This window comes from Diuraphis noxia, unplaced genomic scaffold, assembly GCF_037042655.1.
Source record: "Diuraphis noxia isolate RWA-SAM2 unplaced genomic scaffold, SU_Dnox_SAM2 contig0001, whole genome shotgun sequence".
Classification (NCBI taxonomy): domain Eukaryota; kingdom Metazoa; phylum Arthropoda; class Insecta; order Hemiptera; family Aphididae; genus Diuraphis; species Diuraphis noxia.
In genome coordinates, this window is record NW_028301711.1 from 32,860,107 (window position 1) to 32,880,000 (window position 19,894).

The window sequence follows — 19,894 nt, forward strand, 5'->3', positions numbered from 1 at the left end:
TCATAATATTATGTTACCCTAAATACCTATGGACAAAACTGTACCTATCATAAAATAAAGTGAATTGCAGCTGGAAGGTGAATTGCAACACGTTATAAGTGATTTGCTTATTATTGTCCACACATATTCAATTTTAGTCTTTTTGACAGAAAAAATTTAAATTCGTAGTGATGACTACTATATTTTGAAAAAAAAGGTCTTGATCGGATTATTTCTACCTCCACAGAGAATTATTTCCACCACGTTTTATCAACTTACTAATTTTTATAATCTCAAAATCTTCGTTCAGTTAATATAGCTAAAATCTTCCTTTAACAATATTTTTTTTATAAAAAATATTCTTGAGTTGTAAATTTTATTGAAATATTTGAAACAACAATGTTAGGTTCTTTTTCAATTTCGTCTTAATATTTGAATCACAAATTTTTAGTACTTAACGATGGCTAAAGTATATCATTACATATATTTAACACAAATCGGGACAATCTGAGTGATTTTAACAAGACAAAAAAAAAACATGTTGCAATTCACCACAGTCATAAAATGAATTGTAACCAGGCTATTAAACAAATATAAATTAAAAGTTTCTAAGTTATATTTATAATGAAAAACAATGTAACAACCGTTCTAAAAAAGTATTTTCTTTAGTGGTAGTATAAACACCTGATTTTCAAAGTTAGTTAAAAATCATTTCCACTGCAATACACCACCATTTTATGATACACATTAACATTTAACTTAAATACTGACACTTTTAATTAAATTTTTTATTCTGAGATATTGGCTTGAAAATTAAATACTTTTAATCGAAATCTATTAATGTATAACTCGTTTAAATAAATAACTAATTATCCAGCTTTATAAGGAATAATGGTAATAATAATATATATATAATAGATAATATTCTAATAAGCATTATTAATATATTTAATCTAGTTTTATATTTAAATATGTAAAGCAAAATCAAAATTTTCTAAACACTTAACATATTTATTCTTACGATATTATTCATTGAAATAATGTGTATTTATGAAATATAAAATACAATCAAATTATCGTACCAATTTTATTAGATAATATAGAAGCAATTATTACTCATAAGTAAAATAAAGATAAGTAGAGAATGTAGATAAGAGTTACAGAAAAACAATTTAACTCAACAATTTTATATCATATGTGTAATTATTAAATTATTTATATTATGTTAAATTGTCAAACGATATCAAAATACGACTTAAGAACAAACATAATATTTCATATCATTATTAGGCCAATTTACAGTGAATCTGAAAAGTACAGTTTGCACTTACTCTGAACAATAACGTTTAAAAAGAAAAGTAGGTATCTATTTTGTTGTACAATAGGTATCGAGTGTATTCTAGTTATTGAAAAAGTCACTATATTACTATAATGCATGCGTTCAATTTGAATTCAATGAATCAAATATATTTTATTTTATTATTAACGTATTTTAAAGCAATTTATTTTACTGTTATTAAGACAAATTGAAATTATTTTTGTCTATAAAATATTAGATTTGAAGATGTAATATTTGTATAAAATAACGTTAAAGTATCAAGTATACACGAAAAGTATTTTTAAATAACAGCAAAATAACTAAAATCGTTATTCTTCGTATAAATATATAATGTTATCTTAAAATGTTTATAATAACAATTGCGTTTATATATTTTTAGATTTATTGACTTAAGTATAAACAAACTTAGGAGGAACGCTGTAATACATTTTCAAGATTTTTGACCAAAGAAAAATTTGATTTTCATAAAAATAACTAACATAAAATAAAAATGTAAAATATCTATAAAGTATAAATAGAATAATTATATCATATAATAAAGAAAACGTAAATAACATTTGATAAAAATTATCTAACACCAAAAATACAAATTTATTACAAAATTGTTTATTATAACAAAAAACTATAAATCAAAATTCTTGATATTCTTTATTTGTTTTTGTTTTTTCCTAGTTGATTTTTACTTTTGATATCCTAAGGACTACATACTTAAATGCCAACTATATCTAATTTTTTTACCAGAAATCACCCTCAAAGCATTTTTACTACCCCAAAGACACAAAAAAAACACACTCATCATTGTAAAATCAACAATACCTACCTGCATTTATTTCTTGGCTCAAAATCTATAATAAATGAAGTATTCCTAATATTTCAATTTGTTTTAATGTAAGAACAATACATTATTATTACATAATAAATTACATTGGAATCATTGACTTAATAATTTGCAGAATTATTTGCTTATTTTTAAAATCATCAATAACACTGTCAGCATCAACATTTTCTCTCATTAGTGATCATCATGCCAAAATTGGTTACGGTTATCGGAAAAAAAATTCAATTTTTTTACATTGTTATAAATACACTCAAACTTATCCCAAAGGGTGTGTTAGGGTGGAACCACACACATATATATATTATTATTATTATTATTATTATATCGTTTTGTTACACTGTTTCTGTGTAACGCTAACAGGTCGACGACTTTGGAATCGTGGACGGTGGCGGCAACCTGTCGGCTGCTTCGTCAGACGCATCATCGTTGAGCGTGCCAGGATCTGGGGGACCCGGCGGCCACCGTCACAGCATCCCGTGGGGCCGGCGACGAAGTTCCACGTGGACTGGCCGGTACTCGGACGCGATGGATCCAGAATTTGCGGACTTGCAGCGAATGACCACCAGAGGCAGTGTGGGCATGCACAGCCTGTCGGACTCTCTGCACAAGCTGACGTTCACCCAAAGCCTGGCGTTCCCGGAACTTGCGCGGAAGCTGGCCAGCAGGCGGCGACAGGAACAGTTGCGGGCCGCCATCAATGAAAACAGCCAGGACGACTTCGAGGCATGTTCCAAGTTCGTCGCCGTGGCCGGAGGGTTCCTGCTCAGCTTGATGGTGTACTGCGTGGTGAATAAGTACGGAAAAGTATAAGGGTGGTCGCCCCGTGGTAACAACCCGGGGCTTAGCGCGGTCTTCGGAAATCAGACCGCAACCACTGCTGCAGAAATAAACGCTACCGAGGCCACGGCTGTGTCCGCCATCGCTTCGGTGACACGAAAATATGCGAGTGGGCCGGTTCTAGGACCGGTTCCAGGTCCAGTTCCCGGTCCGGTCCCAGGTCCGGTTCCCGGTCCGGTCACAGGTCTGGTTCCCGGTCCGGTCCCAGGTCCGGTTCCGAACCAGGTTGCAAGGCCCGTTCAAAGGCCGATTCCCGATCCGGTTCCAAGTCCAGTTCCGAAGCCGGTTCCAAGGCCGATTCCAGGGCCGTTTCCTGCAGGGTCGGCTGCCGGTGCCAAAGATGGTGGTGAGGGCAGTGGACGGCGGACCGTCCGCTCGTTGTGGGATTACATTATCACGATAGACGCCATCAACAGCAAGGTCACTAACGGCGACTACAGAGGCGTCCAGAGTGGCATTCCCGACAACGATCCTGGAGGAAGCGGCCATGGCGGCGGCGGTCCAGACAACAACCTGCACTGAAGAAGCGACAAAAGCAGCGGTCCGGACGATAACAGGTAGACCGTTCGGTAGTATAAATGTGCGCGCCAAGTCATTGACGCACACGCGCGCTCATTATCGCACCGCTACACGCAATGTACATTGTACACACACACACGAATATTATAGTAATATAGTTACAGCCTTGGACGACTGAAATTCGATAAAACTATATAAGCAAACACATTTGAAATTCCTTTCGCTTATAATAATAATAATATTTTTGTATAATAATGACACGATGTAACCGTGATTTTATTTCTAATTCCAATCCCTCCCCTCCTCCTCCAACACGATATGATTTCAAATTAGTCCAGCTTGAAAATGCGAATTCGCAGTATGTTGCGTACCTACTACATTATATGAGTTGAAAATCGCCCACCACTTACCCACAAGCTTGAGTTTATGATAATACGTGCAGACCGAAATAAAATATTAAATGAATAAATATAGGGGGATTGCAGCAGTAGAAGTACGGACTGTGATTTAAATCGATTGTTCTCGTTTGCACTACAATACTGCAGCATACCTACAACAGAAACGATGAAAATTTTAAAACTTGGCAGAAAATGCAATTAATGGTGGCTTATATTATATCGAATTGTAAAATTAGTCGAATTGGGTTTACATAAATTTATAAACATCGCGATGTGTGTGTGTGTGTGTGTCTATGTGTGTGCAAACGCGCATATGTGTAAATTATTATTAGAGGTAGATTTGGTTTCTTATACAGTAGCTAGTATAACATGATTTACGTTAATCCACCAACTTAATTCGCCTAATAATTCCAAGTTTATATTTGTATAACGATAAATTTCATTATTAATAAGATAATAATTTAGCTATTAGAAACAAATTAGGTAAGTAAAAAATGAGAAGTCAGTTTTTTTTTTCAAAAATAAATACTCAAATGTAATTCTGCAGATCGAAGCTATAATTCTGTCCAAAAATGTTTATTGTACCTATATTATAAGGTCTCAGGTCCTTGACGACGCTTTTTTTACCGATTTTATCGCAGTTACTATAGCTTTTATTAGAATCAAGTGATTTTTTACACTATGGTGCAGACAATGTAGTATAGAGTACCTATATATAACCACAAAGATATTTTAAATATAATACCCGTTCAAAGATCAAACTGTGTTCACTTTCCAATTTATAGAGGTATGTCGCCATGTCGGATAAAGTTGACGAGTTTTTTTTTACCGCCCCCAAAGAATAAACCACACAAAATTACAAACACCATCGTTGTGAAACTAATAAAAATTACAGATAACCGATGACAATTCCCTACGCTCAATATCCTGCAGTAAAATCAAATAATATAATAGCATACCTACCTACGTCAGTCGTTACGGAGAAACTATATTAATCATTTGGACCAAAAATATACGTTCCTGGTATGAAAATACACAACTAAATCAGAAACTCATTTATTTTTAATTCGAAAATATTTCACGCTAACCGAATATGTTTGTGAAAAAAGAGTTATCCACAGAAAGTTCAAAATGGTTAATGCATTTCGAGAGTGTCAGTTATCATTATTGGCATTGTACCTATAGCATGAAATATAAAATGTAACATTAAACGGGCACCTAATTGGTTAGAAGGAAAACTGTAAAGTATCAGATGAGGCCCCAGCAATACTCAGTGAAAAAAGAGCTTGAACCGTCTTTTAAGTGACTTCAAAATTCAAATAAATGTGTTATATTTTAACATAATGTTATAACTTATATTTTATATTTTTTAACGACTGCCGCAGTGCGCAACACACTCTTTATATTATATAATAAATTGTAGTTTAATATTATCCAATATAATTATTCTTGGAATTGAAAACGTACAACTAAAATATAGTTCTATTGATACTTATTTGTATGGCGTTTATAATTGCTTCAAATTTATTTGTGTAGGTAATATATTATACTTTCAGGCGAATATATGTATTGAAAACCACCTGTAAATCATGTTATAACACACTTGACGTCATTTACAATATTAGATAACAATTATAATACATATTAAATATATTATTATTATTATATGTGTATAATATTATCAATTAACATAAAATTGCATAATATATTATATTATTAGAATATGAGTTAACTGTTTTGATGTATAAATAGGAATATGACGTCCAAACGTTGTGTGGATTAAAGTCTAAAATGTTTCTGTTTTTTTTTTTTTTTTGTGTGTAATATGTGCCCAAACGTGTTTCACCCCATCGCGTGTTACTCGTAATGTGTATTAATATTTTGTTTGATATTGATTGTTAGTTGTGACTGAATTTAACACGTATGATTTGGAATAATTGGCGATAGATATTTCAATGTTTTTAATTATTCTAGGCAAGTCGTTTCTTATTGCACAAGAGCCCCAGAGGCCCCTAGAGTTCTGGGGCACTGCCTCGGTTTGCTCTATATAAGTTACGCCACTGGGTATATACCTATCGTTGCGTATAACTATATAACCCTATGTCACTATACAGTTGGTAAATACTAATTAGTATTAAATATTACGTTACTTACTGTTTGTCTACCTATATAATACTTGTATGAGTTGTCGGGTGGGGGCTTAAGTTATGAAAATCAACATTGTGTGTATAATAACATGATACTTTTTAATACTAAAGTCGTCTTTTTAGACATATTAGATAACTATAGAAAACTTGTTTATTTTAGAACACATTTTAAATGAAAATTAAATTAAGTGTGTTTGGTGTAAAAATTAATGTTCATTGAATGTTTATTTTAATTTCACCAAGATATAATTTCCTTTTTTTTTTTATTTTTAACTTCTTAAGAATGATCTCCCAAGAATTTTCCCGTAGTTTTAAAATCTTGTTTTAAGATATTGAATTTCGTCGACATGAACAGTAGTCTACGTACCTTAAAAGTAAAAGTAACTATTTATTTACATTTACTTATTTTTCGAAATCAAATTTAAGTTTTAAATATATTGTATATTGTGTGTGTATTTTAAGTCTGAGTATTATTTCTCGGAACGTTGATTAACTAAATATCTATTATTTACTGTTTATCTTGGGCATTCATGGCCAAACTTTTATTATTTAACCCGTTAACAGCAAGCACATTTTTGTTATTGTATTATTGATAGAATTATAATAAGTATTTAATGTGTACCTAATTATTCGTGAGATACTCAGTGAGATTAAACTGAATTTGTGTTTTATTATATTAAATTAACTACTTACTTATCTATTGTATTTAAACTCTACATTAAGTATTGCCTACGAGAATATCGTATTATTAAATGTTAGACAAATTAATTAGTATTATGAAACAATAATTTTAAGTTTATCATTGTATTTGTGTACCTATCCATCTCATACAATTAAAATAATATCTATCATCTAAAATAATATTAAAGCTTTTCAGGTTCCTTTTAATATATTGTACGAGTACCTATAATACGTATATTAGTATATGTAGCAACCACAACAATTAAATTATTGTTTTTTCCACTCAGTGTAGGAGATAGATATTAAGTTTTAATATGTTAGAAGTAAGTGCTCATATTATAAAAATACATTTTTCTTCCCGCGCAAATAATTTTGCGTTGCCATTTAATGTGAGTGTTTATGTGTATAAAATACTATGGTGAATAATAAACTAATAAGTTAATATTAATATAAGTTTATATACTAATAATATGATATAATATATGTATACCTATATATGTATGTAATATGAACGGATTATCAATAATATTTATCTTTCAATTATAATGAGATTCAAAGTAAAATGTATGTGACTTGAATGAACCTTATCAATATTCCTAGTTTCTACAATTAGTTCCTATATAGTTTATATATTCTCTAAACTATCTACATAAATATACGAGAGCTGTTGGAGATCAGAAATTTAAAATACTCGAGGGTTATTGACCTAAAAAAAAAATGTGCTTGTATATTTTTAGATTTGTAGGTATCAGTAAGGTCTATTTATGAAGAACCTTAAGTCTTAGTAATAAAAATTGTAATGTTTAACTACAAAATAGTGCAAAAATGCTATGATTTTGATGAATGTTGGTACTTCAAACAATCATAAAAAAAGCGTGCCAAGTGGATGTCACTACTGTACTGCAGTATTTTACAAGTGAGTTACTGTAATGGATGGTATTAAATTTGAATTCAATATAATATCATTGTATACGAAAAGCGATTTGACGGTTTGTCAGTTTAAAATATTTTATAGTTCTATAATATTATATTAATTTTATTACTATTATTTCAAGAAAAAAAAATAGGTAGGTACCTATAAAATAAATTCCAAATTATTCAAATCAGATTCATAGTGAATCCTACTCACGATTAGAATATAAACTCAATTATAAAGTATACTCTATGAATGTCAAGTACCTATACACAAATAATATTTTTAAATACCAACAATACGACTAAAATCGTTATTTTTGATTATTTTATATGTTATTTTTTTCCCAATTTGAACTTAATATAACTAAAAAAAAAAATTGTGTTTGTATAGTTTTTAGATATTTTTGTCGCAGAATTAACTACTTACGTTGAAATTTCTTTTAAATTTTCAAACCTTAGCCATAGAAATTAAATGTTTTATACTTTTTAACAACTAAAACATTTGTAAGTTTTCAATTAAATACATTTTGTCAAAATTTGAATTTAAATGGTTTAAAAAAAAAAAGTTCCTATGTATTTTAAATATTTTCTAAATGCTATTAAATCAACTTATGGGGAACCTTGTTTTAAATTTTAAAGTTTTTTGCTCAATGAATAAAATTTTATCGACATTTAATAAAAAACTAAAAAAAAAAACGGAAAATTTCAAATGTCTATAACTAACTTTTTTAATTGAATTTGTCATTCTAAAAGTAAATCCGGCTTCAAAGTTTGAAATTCAATCACTCATAAAATGCATGTTTTTTCCGTTAAACTTTTTTTAACTCTATGAAAAGTTAAAAAAAACTTTGATTAACCTTGAATTTAATTTTCAAACCTCAGGTACGAGTAATACATTTTTAATGAATTTTAACTACCTAGAAAATAATTGGCAAATTTTCGCAATTTTTATTTTTGATAAGTATCCTTAAAATGTAAAATTTATTGTTGATACTTTTAAAATGGGGCAAGAAAAACTTAACAGGATCCTTATATTCAAGTTTTAAATTTGTTTACCCAAAAACCATCAGAAATTTCGAATCTTTTTTTTATTAAATCTTAATTGCTGCAACATAATATTTGTTACAATTTTTACTGAATCTATAAGTATCACAAAACGAATCAAAATATTTTAAAAATCCTTTCATTTCTATTAAATATTGATATGAACTTTCACCAGAAATCTCAAATCCATAATGTGATATTACATTATTAAATTATAACGAATTATTAAAAGATTATTATAATGCAAATTTGTTATATGTTAAAATTGTCATAAAATTCAAAATTTCAAGAAAAATTTTTGAAAAAAATGTTTTTATTCTTGGCGTATTAAAAGTTCCTAATAAATCTAACTTGACCAGAAACCACCTTTGAAGTTAATGTTTGAAGCATTTTATCCACTAATAAATGTGTGAACTTATATACATATAAAAAAAATTAAATATAGATATAATTAAAATATAATAACCGCAATCATGTAAAAACCAGTTTTTAAGAACCTTGCTTTGAATATTCTAATTTGTTGACAGAGAAATACAAATGTCAATAACATGAGTTGAAAAATACGTACTAAATAAATTTAAAAGTATAAATTGCTTATTAACTGTTTAAAAACAAAATCAATATGTACGTATATAATAACAACGCTGTATTATAAGTACCTACATATATATTATTAATAATTTGTGAAAATGTTAAGTATGTACTTTTTTTAATTTCATATCATACATATACAGTAGAAATCGGTTATAACGAGTTTCAAGGGCCAGGTAGTTTTTTTCGTTATAACCGGTAGCTCGTTATATACGGTTAGAACGAGCATTCGTTGTAACCGATTAATAACGGGAAATACAAAAATAAAACCAACGACTTTTTATATTTGACTTATAATCGAAATTAATACTGAATTTATACATGTATGCACATACATTATTTATACATACATTTATTATTAATTATTATAATTGGAGATTTATTACTTTATTTATCTATAAATATTACTTAAACATAATTATAAAAAACTTGAATTTAATTTCTTAAAATAATCTTTGATCGAACTTTGCTTCATTTATTTACTGTTGATCGATGTTTCTAATAAAGACAACGCTTTTCTTTAGCATCTGTACCTTCATATATTGTGTAATAAAATCTTTCCAGTGTTAGACCTAAATATAAATTTTACCTAAATAATAGCCAAAAGTTCTTATCTTGCAGGTAACTTGTTCGTAATAACCGAAAGGTCGTTAGTCAAGTTCGTTTTATTTTACTCGTTATAGCCGATAACTCGTAATAACCATACCCGTTGTAGACGTATATTTTAACATACAATCATATGAGCTTGTGCTGGGACCTAACGTTTTGCTCGTTGTAAGCAGTATCTCGTTCTAAGCGATGCTCGTTATAGTGATTTCTACTGTATATTTATTGTATACAAAATGTGGAAAAGGTCAGTTTTGTCAATAGTGAATGGTCAACTCAGATTTTTTCATATCCTTAGGTCCGTTATGTATTAGTAATTTAATAATTTATTTTTCTTTTAGTTATATTCTGTAGGTTAGTCTATACTCTATCTAAATAGTAATTTTTACAATATTATTTTAAATATTTATATACAACATAATATACTAGATAAAAAATATATTACAATATTAATAATAATAATAGTAATAGTATTTAACCTTGTATGTCCAATGTCCATATACCTAATACTATTATAGAACGACCAAAGATTCGTTATGAATGTATGTTTGTAATATTTGTATGAATAAGTAAAGTTAAACGGTACGAATAAGTTGGTATCTGTCTATCTATAATATATTGAAAATTCCACTATGTGTTTATTTGTATAGTGATGAAATATTTCAAATATTTGGAAAACTGTTTGAATAATTACAAAAATTGTTTGTTTAAAACCTATAATTACAGGGAGGATTTCCTTCTGAACATTTTTAAATCGAGTATCGCTGTCTCGTTAATATATTTTCTTCAAACTGATAAAATACACCATAATTCTGACTTTTTAGGTAATTAGATTTAAAAATTAAGTTAGTTGCACATGTTCGGGTAAACACTATTCATATAATGAAACATTCGTCCGTGTTTTGTGAGTAAATCCTTCTATGCACGAGTAGCTAACGTTGTACATTGTACATTTAATATCTCAATTTAATAATATTATTATAATACTATTGTTCTTATGACCATAACAATATTAATCAAAACAATTTACAATTATTTAATTCCAAGTTTATTGTTTATTCTAGATACTTGGTAAAATATATTTATCATTCTTAAAAATTATTACTATTAAATACTTAATATAATATAATATTATTTATTCATCTTAATTTTAATATCTTAAATATCATAATTATTTTTATAATATGCACAACAATTTTTGTCAAAAATGACTCGATGGTACCAGGGTCGCATGGACTAGTAGCTATCGTTTTTTAATTTTCAGCGGTATCGGCGCAAACGAAAAACGACGGTTCGACGGCGGAAATAGTTTACTCGTTCAACGACGACCACCGGAGCATACGTTCCTGTTACTTATAGTCATTTCGTTCGCGTTATAAACGTTAAAAACGTTTTTTGTCGTCGACTATATTTGTGTTGGGAACGACAGCAGTTTTGCTCGTTTAACGCGGTCAAATGTAACGATCGCAGCATACCTTGTCACAATATTCTGATCGTTCGTGGTTTGTTTCTGTTATGTGTATGGAATGTTTCTTTGGCAACATCTTAGTTTTCCACAACGTTCACTGCATTCATAATTTGTTTCGAAAACAATAAATAGCTTATGAAATTTGGATTGGAAATGTCTACAAAATAAAACCATGCATAGGTTACTATTGAGATTTGTATGTTAAAAACAAGTGATAACTTGTAAGGAATCTCGCAATGTCCAATCATTAGCTATAAATATTCGTCAAATTGACTAAATTCTCACTGAAAGTAAAAAATGAATTGATTTTCATTTTAAGAATTTCGTATAAATTTGAAGAGAAATTTTTTGTTATAAAAAAAAAATAAAAAAGTTGTCAAATGATATTATTCATGTGTAAAATAAGAATTTCTTATAAAACGACATTAGTTTTGTTGTTGTAAAGTTATTTGTTGTTTTTTTTTTTTTTGTCAACCAATATTAATCGTAGAAAATTTAACTATTCCATGATTATGTATATTCTATTTTAATATAATCAATGAAATTGTCAAAAGTTTTATTCTAATTTATTCTAAATTTTATATATTTATGTATATAATATTTTTTTGTTTAAAATAGTCTAACTTACTAAAAAATGTTTATTCAGTCAAAAAGCTTAAATACGTAATACAAGATCAAAAATATGTGGTTGGTTCAGATATTTAAAAATATTAAAAATACATTTACCTACGCGCAATTTGAAGCTCAAATGATAACAACAAAATTCCTTAAAATCACGAACATAATATGCGAACTTTGAAGGCATTGGTAGTCCAAAATGTATGAAATATTTAAGACTTATAGCATTAAAAAATATAATATATGGTTTAACATAAGAATTTCTTACTAAAGCTCAAAATCTAGAAAATATATGAGTAAGCAGAATTTAAAATTTTATTTTATACATTTAGTTAAAATTTTAATGAAATAGTCAATAGATAGTAGATTAACAATTATTTTGTTATTATTGAAAAATACTATTCGTGATCATGGGGACTTGGAATTTTACACGTATAAATATTATTATACATTACTATAACATATTATCGTTTTTAAAGAATTTAATTTTAAACTTTTAATAACATGATGGCACGATCTTAATCACTCTGTTAGAAAATAGATATCACAAACTTAATCTATAATTAATAACTTATTTTCCATCAGCGAATCCACGATGAGCTGTGTATATATAGGTACTTAACGAACGATGTTATGCGACTACCAAACAACAGGTTATTAAAGTTGTATAGGTACACCTTCAGTGTTTTTCAAAATTATTGACTTAGTTGCCAGTAGAATAAATAATAGGTACCATAAAATGGATGAGTTCAAACAAAAAAAAAAATTATTCAAAAGTCTTTTTTTAGAAGATATTATCTAATAATTAATATCTTGTGAAAGATATTAAGCATGTAAGTGTATTGACGAATCGTATGTATAAGACATTCGTATAACAACTAATATTTTTTTTGGTTCTTCCCATCATTGTCTGGTAGGTACACAGGAAAGGCAGGAGCGACCTCCGTAATAATATTATTGACTTGGGTTTTTATTGTTTTTAATATTATGATGTTACTTGTTGATGAGTATATGAATTATGATCTAATATTTATCACTCATCAATCTGTTGGTGATTTATATAAATTAGGTAAGCATCTACTGACAATGGCCAAAAACTTTGAAATAATCATGACTAAACCACTATACTGCTGTCGAAAAAATGTTATAACCAATGTAGATGTTTTATTATATTATCAATACAAAAATTAAAAAAAAATTAAAAGATTTTCAAGGTAGGAATTTAATATAAAATTTTCCTTTCAAAATGGAATAATGTAGAGAATATTTTTTGTCTCAATGTCTCCTATTTGTTCTATACTGTGTATTCCATTATTTAAAAATAATACAACAGATGTACTTTATTTGTAGAATTTCGTAATGATATCTACAGCGGAGACAGGTCAAAAGAAAAATCTACTATAATTGTTCATTTTGTGCGTTATATTTCAACATTATTTAGCTTTTGTGTATTTCCAAAAATGCAAGTTTGCATGTTTAACAAAGTATTTATTATATAACGTATAAAAAGAAAAATTTTGTTTGATATTTTTCAAGAATTTTTTCAACGCACTTATTTGAACACAGCAGTTTATTAAATTATTATACAATTTCAGTTGAGTTGGCAGGGACCTACCTATAGGTGATAAAACATAATAGACCATGAACCGGGTCACTGAAATACTTTGCGTTACACCACTACTCGCCGACCGGCCAATGAAGTTTGTGTGTATACAGGGTGTTTCTAATGTGTATATATCTGAATTAGTATTGTACATAATATACTCTGACTGTGATGCCACAATGAATATTTTTTTTGAAATTTTTTTTCCGACTTCAAAATCTAGGTTTTAGTTATTTTTAGAATATTATATTGAATGTAAAAATAAACACTCTAGCCGTATTTTTTGCATAATTATCATACAAATCGAGATGTCACATCGTTTTTGTGTTTTTCACGCTCGAGTCGCCAACTAAAAAAAAGTCGTGTGACACCGATTTGTATGAGAACACTGCAAGATAACCAGTGGTGATAATTATTTATTGTCATTGAACATACATAATTAATTAACACATTGTTTTACATTGTCAACTAATAAAAAAAATTTAATTAACAACAAAATTAGAACCAACATAGATTCAAATTACTTAATAAAATATTTCCAACCAATCTCCACCAAAAATTGATGCTAGGAACTCCTTATACGAAAAGCATGCAGGTTTTCTTCAAATCACAAATGTGAGTTGTGTTGGTCAAAAATCTAATCTTTTGTAAATGCAGCTTTGTCAGTAAATAAAATATTTTTTTTAAATTTGGATTTATTGTAATTTTATTAATGATTGCAAAAAATCAACCTAGCAGGATAGTCCACATGACTATCTTATATAGTAGTTCTTGAACTTGTTGCTGATGATAAGGATACAATATGTTGTTTTTGTGTAATAATCTCCATACCACTGATCGAGAAATCTTGAGGCTATGCGTAGAACACCAAGTTCTAAATCTTCGTGTACTAAATCAAGTATCAATTCTTCGTTACTTACATTGCGTACAATACTCGCTCGTCCAAGATCATTCACAGATCTCACGTTACCTTTTATCCCTAATACCTAATTGTGAAATTATAAAGTTAAAGTTAATTTATTAAAGTTATAATTTTATTTTGTTACATTGATTCTCGAAACACATAACATACTCATTACTCATACATTTATTGCAATAAATTTGATCATTTAAAATTCTGTTAACCCTAACTTTGTTCTTATTTCATCCTTTTTTTAGTTGATAATGTAAAACAATGTGTTAATTAATCATGTATATTCAACGACGACAAATAATTATCACCACTAGTTATCTTACAGTGTTCTCATACAAATGTATGTCACACGACTTTTTTTAGTTCTCAACTCGAGCGCGACAAGCCCAAAAACGATGTGACATCTCAATTCGTATGAGAATTTCGCAAAAAATACGGCTAGAGTGTTTATTTTTACATTCGAGATAATATTTTAAAAACAAATTTTAAAATCCAGATTTTGAAGTTAGAAAAAATTTCAAAAAAAATCTTCGTATTGGCATCACAGTGAGTATGCGTAAACTAATAACCTCACACGCTTCAGAAATACCCTGTATATATATATGACGACACTCAAAGGAAGTGGACTGGTTTGTCGAGCAAGATCAGTGTTATACAGTGCAGGTAGGTGTGTAAATGTGTAAATGGCAAGGCTGGGCATTAACGAGTTAAAAAGTTAAGTTACTTTTAACTAAGTTATTTAACGAGTTACTTTTATTTTCAAAAGTAACTTCCAGCTTAACGAGTTTCTTTTTTTTTTAAACAACTTCTAACTTAACGAGTTAATTTATTAATTTGTCCTAATATAAATTTCATATATCTAAAATTATATTTTGTTTTTTATAACTTATTGATATTATATATACATATATGTATATTATATATAAAAATAATAATTGTGGGAATAACCAAATACTTTACGATATGAATGTGAGTGTTTTGCATTATTTCTATATTTGAAATTTCAATAGATATTAGAATAACGTGTATAAGTACAACTATCTACCTATATAAAATTTGGGAAACGATTTACGAGTAATAATAATAGTATTAGATAATAATACAGAAAATATGTATATATATATTATATAATATATTATTATAAAACAAAAATGTTATATATGTGTAATTTATCTAATTAAATCCTAATAACAAATTTAATAATTACAATTTACAAATTTAATGGGTATCGACAAGAAAAAAAGTTTTTAAGTTAAGCCATCATTTTGGAAAACGTGTAGTTAAAAAAATACATTGAAATAATTTATTTGTTTTGTTAGATTTTATAATTGATTGAAGTATGTAAGTAGTACTTACTTTAAGTACCTACTGTAATTAATACAATTACATATGTTTATTGAAAATAGTTAGACTTCCATTATATTGTGTTATTTGTTAAGCTTTGATAAAAATGTATGATAATTTATTGTACATGAAAAAAGAAAATTAACTTATTTTTAACTAAGTTAAGTTACTTTTTTTTCAAATTAACTTTTAACTTTTAACGAGTTAAATAAATAAGAAAACTAACTTTAAACTTTAAACTTAACTTACATTTTTCTGTATTAACTTAACTTAACGAGTTAAAATAATTAGTTAACTTACCCAGCCATGGACTAAATGGTGTATGTATATAAATTATGTATAAGTATTGCACTTAAAAATATATACAAAAAAAAGTAACAATAAATATATAAATTACATAACTAAATTATAACTCGTTGCTGTATTATTGATAAAAGGTATTCAAAATACATATAATTCACAGCAACACAAAAATATAAATATTTGTTCCCTTGATAAAATAACATTAATATAAAAATAATTTACTGCCCATATAAACCAATATTATATAAGAATAGAGATAAAAAGGTAGGTAGGTACAGTTATTCAGTTATTCACAATTAATATCACTAACCAAACTAATATTTAAATTCGCACACACACACACACACACACACACACAAATACAAACCAGTTTTAACAAGAATTAAACATTTTTATTTGGTTTATTATATAGCTAAGAACAAAATAAATGTCATATTTGGAAGATCTAATATTTAAAAAAAATTACAATAATTACATGATAAATATAACAATGACATATAATCACAATTAACGCATACATGTGCAACATAATATTTAATTATGTAAGTAATTATATATAAATATAATTTAATTGGTATTTGTCGTTATGTATTTACATCAAAATTATGTCTAGAATAATAAAATTGGTAGAATTAAGAAAGCAAAACCTGATCACGTATCACACAAGTGTGATCTTTGTAATTGTGTTCATAAGTATTTTAAGATAAGTTTTTTTAAATATGTTTTTTAAACATTATTATATTTCATAGATTTTCTATTGATTGTAATAGTTATATTATAAAGTATAATCTGTAAATAATGGCGACCATTTAAATAAATAATAAAATATTGGATTTTTGTGTGTTAAAACATGTATATACGTACCACCATAGGGAAGATTAGAAGTTAAAAAAATAAGAATACCATTTGAATCTCAAGGAGTTCATTTAATATTGATATAATTTTTATTGAAAAACGGTTCAATAGTTTATATGATTCTAGAGAAAAGAAACAGAGAAACATATATTTTTATATACATAAATAGATAAGCTTCGGTGACTTGGCCGTTGGCTGACAATATTTTTTCATTCTAGAAATAAAGCAAATAAAAGATTCTTTCTATACAATGGATGTTAAGGTTTTGTCCACAGGTTATATTTTTTGTTACAATAGTTAATGGATTAACTATGTTAATTTATTTTATACATTTTAGCCCTCGTTTGTTGGTTGTCTCGTTTTTTGCTAAGAGTTACAGTAAGAACTCAATTCTCAGGAATATTGAATTTGACACTGACAGCTCCCGTTATTGTCTGCATTCAACAATAAGGTGTTTAACTATTATTGTTAGGCTCCGCAGGTTGAGAATTTAGTTTAATCTTTTTTTCTAATAAGGTGCGCACCGCGTGTTTTTATTCCCTATTATTAAACGTGTTAAGATTACCTACTTTTTCCGTTTAAAGTTTCTGTTTTTTTCCCCAACTTTCGGTTGTCTCTTTTATTTCTTTAAGTTTGGTTTCTTTTCTTCTCCATTTTTGTGATATTAATAAACCTTAGAATGTCTTCACAAGTGGATTGTCTTAAGCTTTGTTATCTCCATTTGTTCATTATTTCTCGTTTCCTTCTTACATGCAATAGTGATATAATTTTTATAGATGTCATTCGCTGTTATTATTATTTTTGGTTATAGACTACATTTTTTTTCTTTATTAATTTAACTAGCTTAATAAATCTGTGGAAATTTCTTAATTGTAAGGTCGTTGTTTATATTATATATATATCATTTCAGAGTGTATTGCCATATTGCTAACATTTCGGTGGGTATCTATCGCTATAAATGCTGCAGTCATCATTAAACTGTTATACTAAATGAGAATTGGGTGTGGTATAATTACTATCCCAATTCCATTTTAGATTTTCTACCCGTCGGTTGAGAATATAATATGGTATTATTATTAGAGAGTTCTTTGAGTTTTTCATACAATAGTTGTGTTTGCACGTGTATACGTGTTTGTATAGCTGTTGTCCAATACAACATAGGATTATATTTTAAGATTTGTTATGGTTTTTCCATGGTGCTATAAGTTTGAAATTAATTTGGAGTTTTATCGAGTTTTTATTAATTCGTCTGTATATTGGTTGTAAAAGACTGCTGTTGTTGTTAAAAGTTTTGGTGAGTAATTAATTGTTTTAATATAATAATATATACAATAATGAATAAATACATCTAAACTTTTTGATACATAACATGAGTAGTGTATAGACTATGATCTATGGACATATTTATCACATTGTATTTACAATATAATCGATAGAGTGGCTGAATTTAATATAGACATAATGTAAATTAATCGATGTCGAAATAAATTTTTTCTTATAAACTTGACAAATAGTAGGTATTTTAATTTATTGTAATCTTAAGCTTAAAAAAAAACCAGTTTGAAGTAGTATCAATGGACCCTTCACTCAAGCCTCCAAACCTTGTAAAAAAATCTCTAATTTACTTATTGTTTTATTATATTACAGATGTTAAATACATTTATTTATAAAAAAAAAAAAATAAATAAATAAATATATTTAAAAAAAAAAAATCTTAAGCATTGTTTTATCGAAAACATTATTGCATCGTTTGATGTCATTAAAAAGCGTTAGTGGCATTAGTGATTTATAATAGTGATATGTAAGTAAGTAGTCAGAAAATTTAAAATTAAATATTATATATCGGGCTATGCTAAATCGCATCTAAGCTACTTCGTTTTATTTTGTACCTACTTCTAAACTTCTGCACACTTGAATTATTTATTGCTACAAACATTGAGGGTTTGGATAGTATAAAACCATTGTTAATAATACTAGACATTTTTAATAGTACGTGTTGTAATTTATAATAGTTGAAACTAATAATAAATTGTAAATTAAATTATACCTACACAAACAATCATAAGTCAAAATATAACATGAAGTTACTGTATAAGAGATTAAAATTTTTTCAAATTAAATATACTAATTAATATTATTTTATACAGTACTAATGTTAATTAATTTGAAAGTCAGTAACTCTAATTAGAAATATAATGTAGAGATTTTAATGCACTTCAGTTTATGTAATGTACCTATAACTAATGGCCACATTTTGAACTTGATCGAAAAATCGAAAAATCTACTTATAGAAAAAATTCAAAAATTGCAATTTTATGAAGTTACTAATTTGTTATATAGAGAAAAAAACAATTTTGAATTCGATTGAATTTTGAATGAATAAAAGCAATTTATATTTTCAAAAATATAGCATAATATTGAAAAAATGTTCGTTTTTCACGCTTTAATAACTAAATAATAATACTAATCCAATAGGTAAAATGAAAATAATTAACATAACACAACTCGTTGAAATAGTATATATTTTTTATTTCTTTAAACATATTATTCATTATGAATTATTATGGATTAGTCAATTTTATATTTATATTCATGATGTTTGTAACGAAGTTAACGTGTTGTGTGGAATATCTTGCACATTTGTAAATTATAGCCCTGATTTCGTTACAAAAGTCATGAAATTATAAAAATGACTTGTGCATGACACAATGGTTTAAAAAATCTAAAAAAGATTTTGAGTGGTTTTTTAAATTTTTTTTTTTTCTACTATGGTAAAAGTGAGGCTATTACATTGTTCATAAATGCATACTAACATTTATAGTATCTATAATTAATTCTATTAGTCATATAACATCACACTAAAAAAAACTGCATCAGAATATCTACATTATATATT

At 27.4% G+C, this 19,894-nt stretch overlaps 1 protein-coding gene across 1 annotated transcript in view; it reads left to right on the plus strand.

Moving 5' to 3' along the window:
- The window catches only part of LOC107161357 (uncharacterized), a 52,565-nt gene extending 49,587 nt beyond the window's left edge, over nt 1-2,978 (plus strand). The window contains exon 4 of the mRNA XM_089217114.1: nt 2,517-2,978. Within this exon, the coding sequence (XP_089073240.1) occupies nt 2,517-2,966 (450 nt within the window). The 3' untranslated portion in view covers nt 2,967-2,978. The remainder of the gene's footprint in view (nt 1-2,516) is intronic.
- Nucleotides 2,979-19,894: the final 16,916 nt, after the last annotated feature.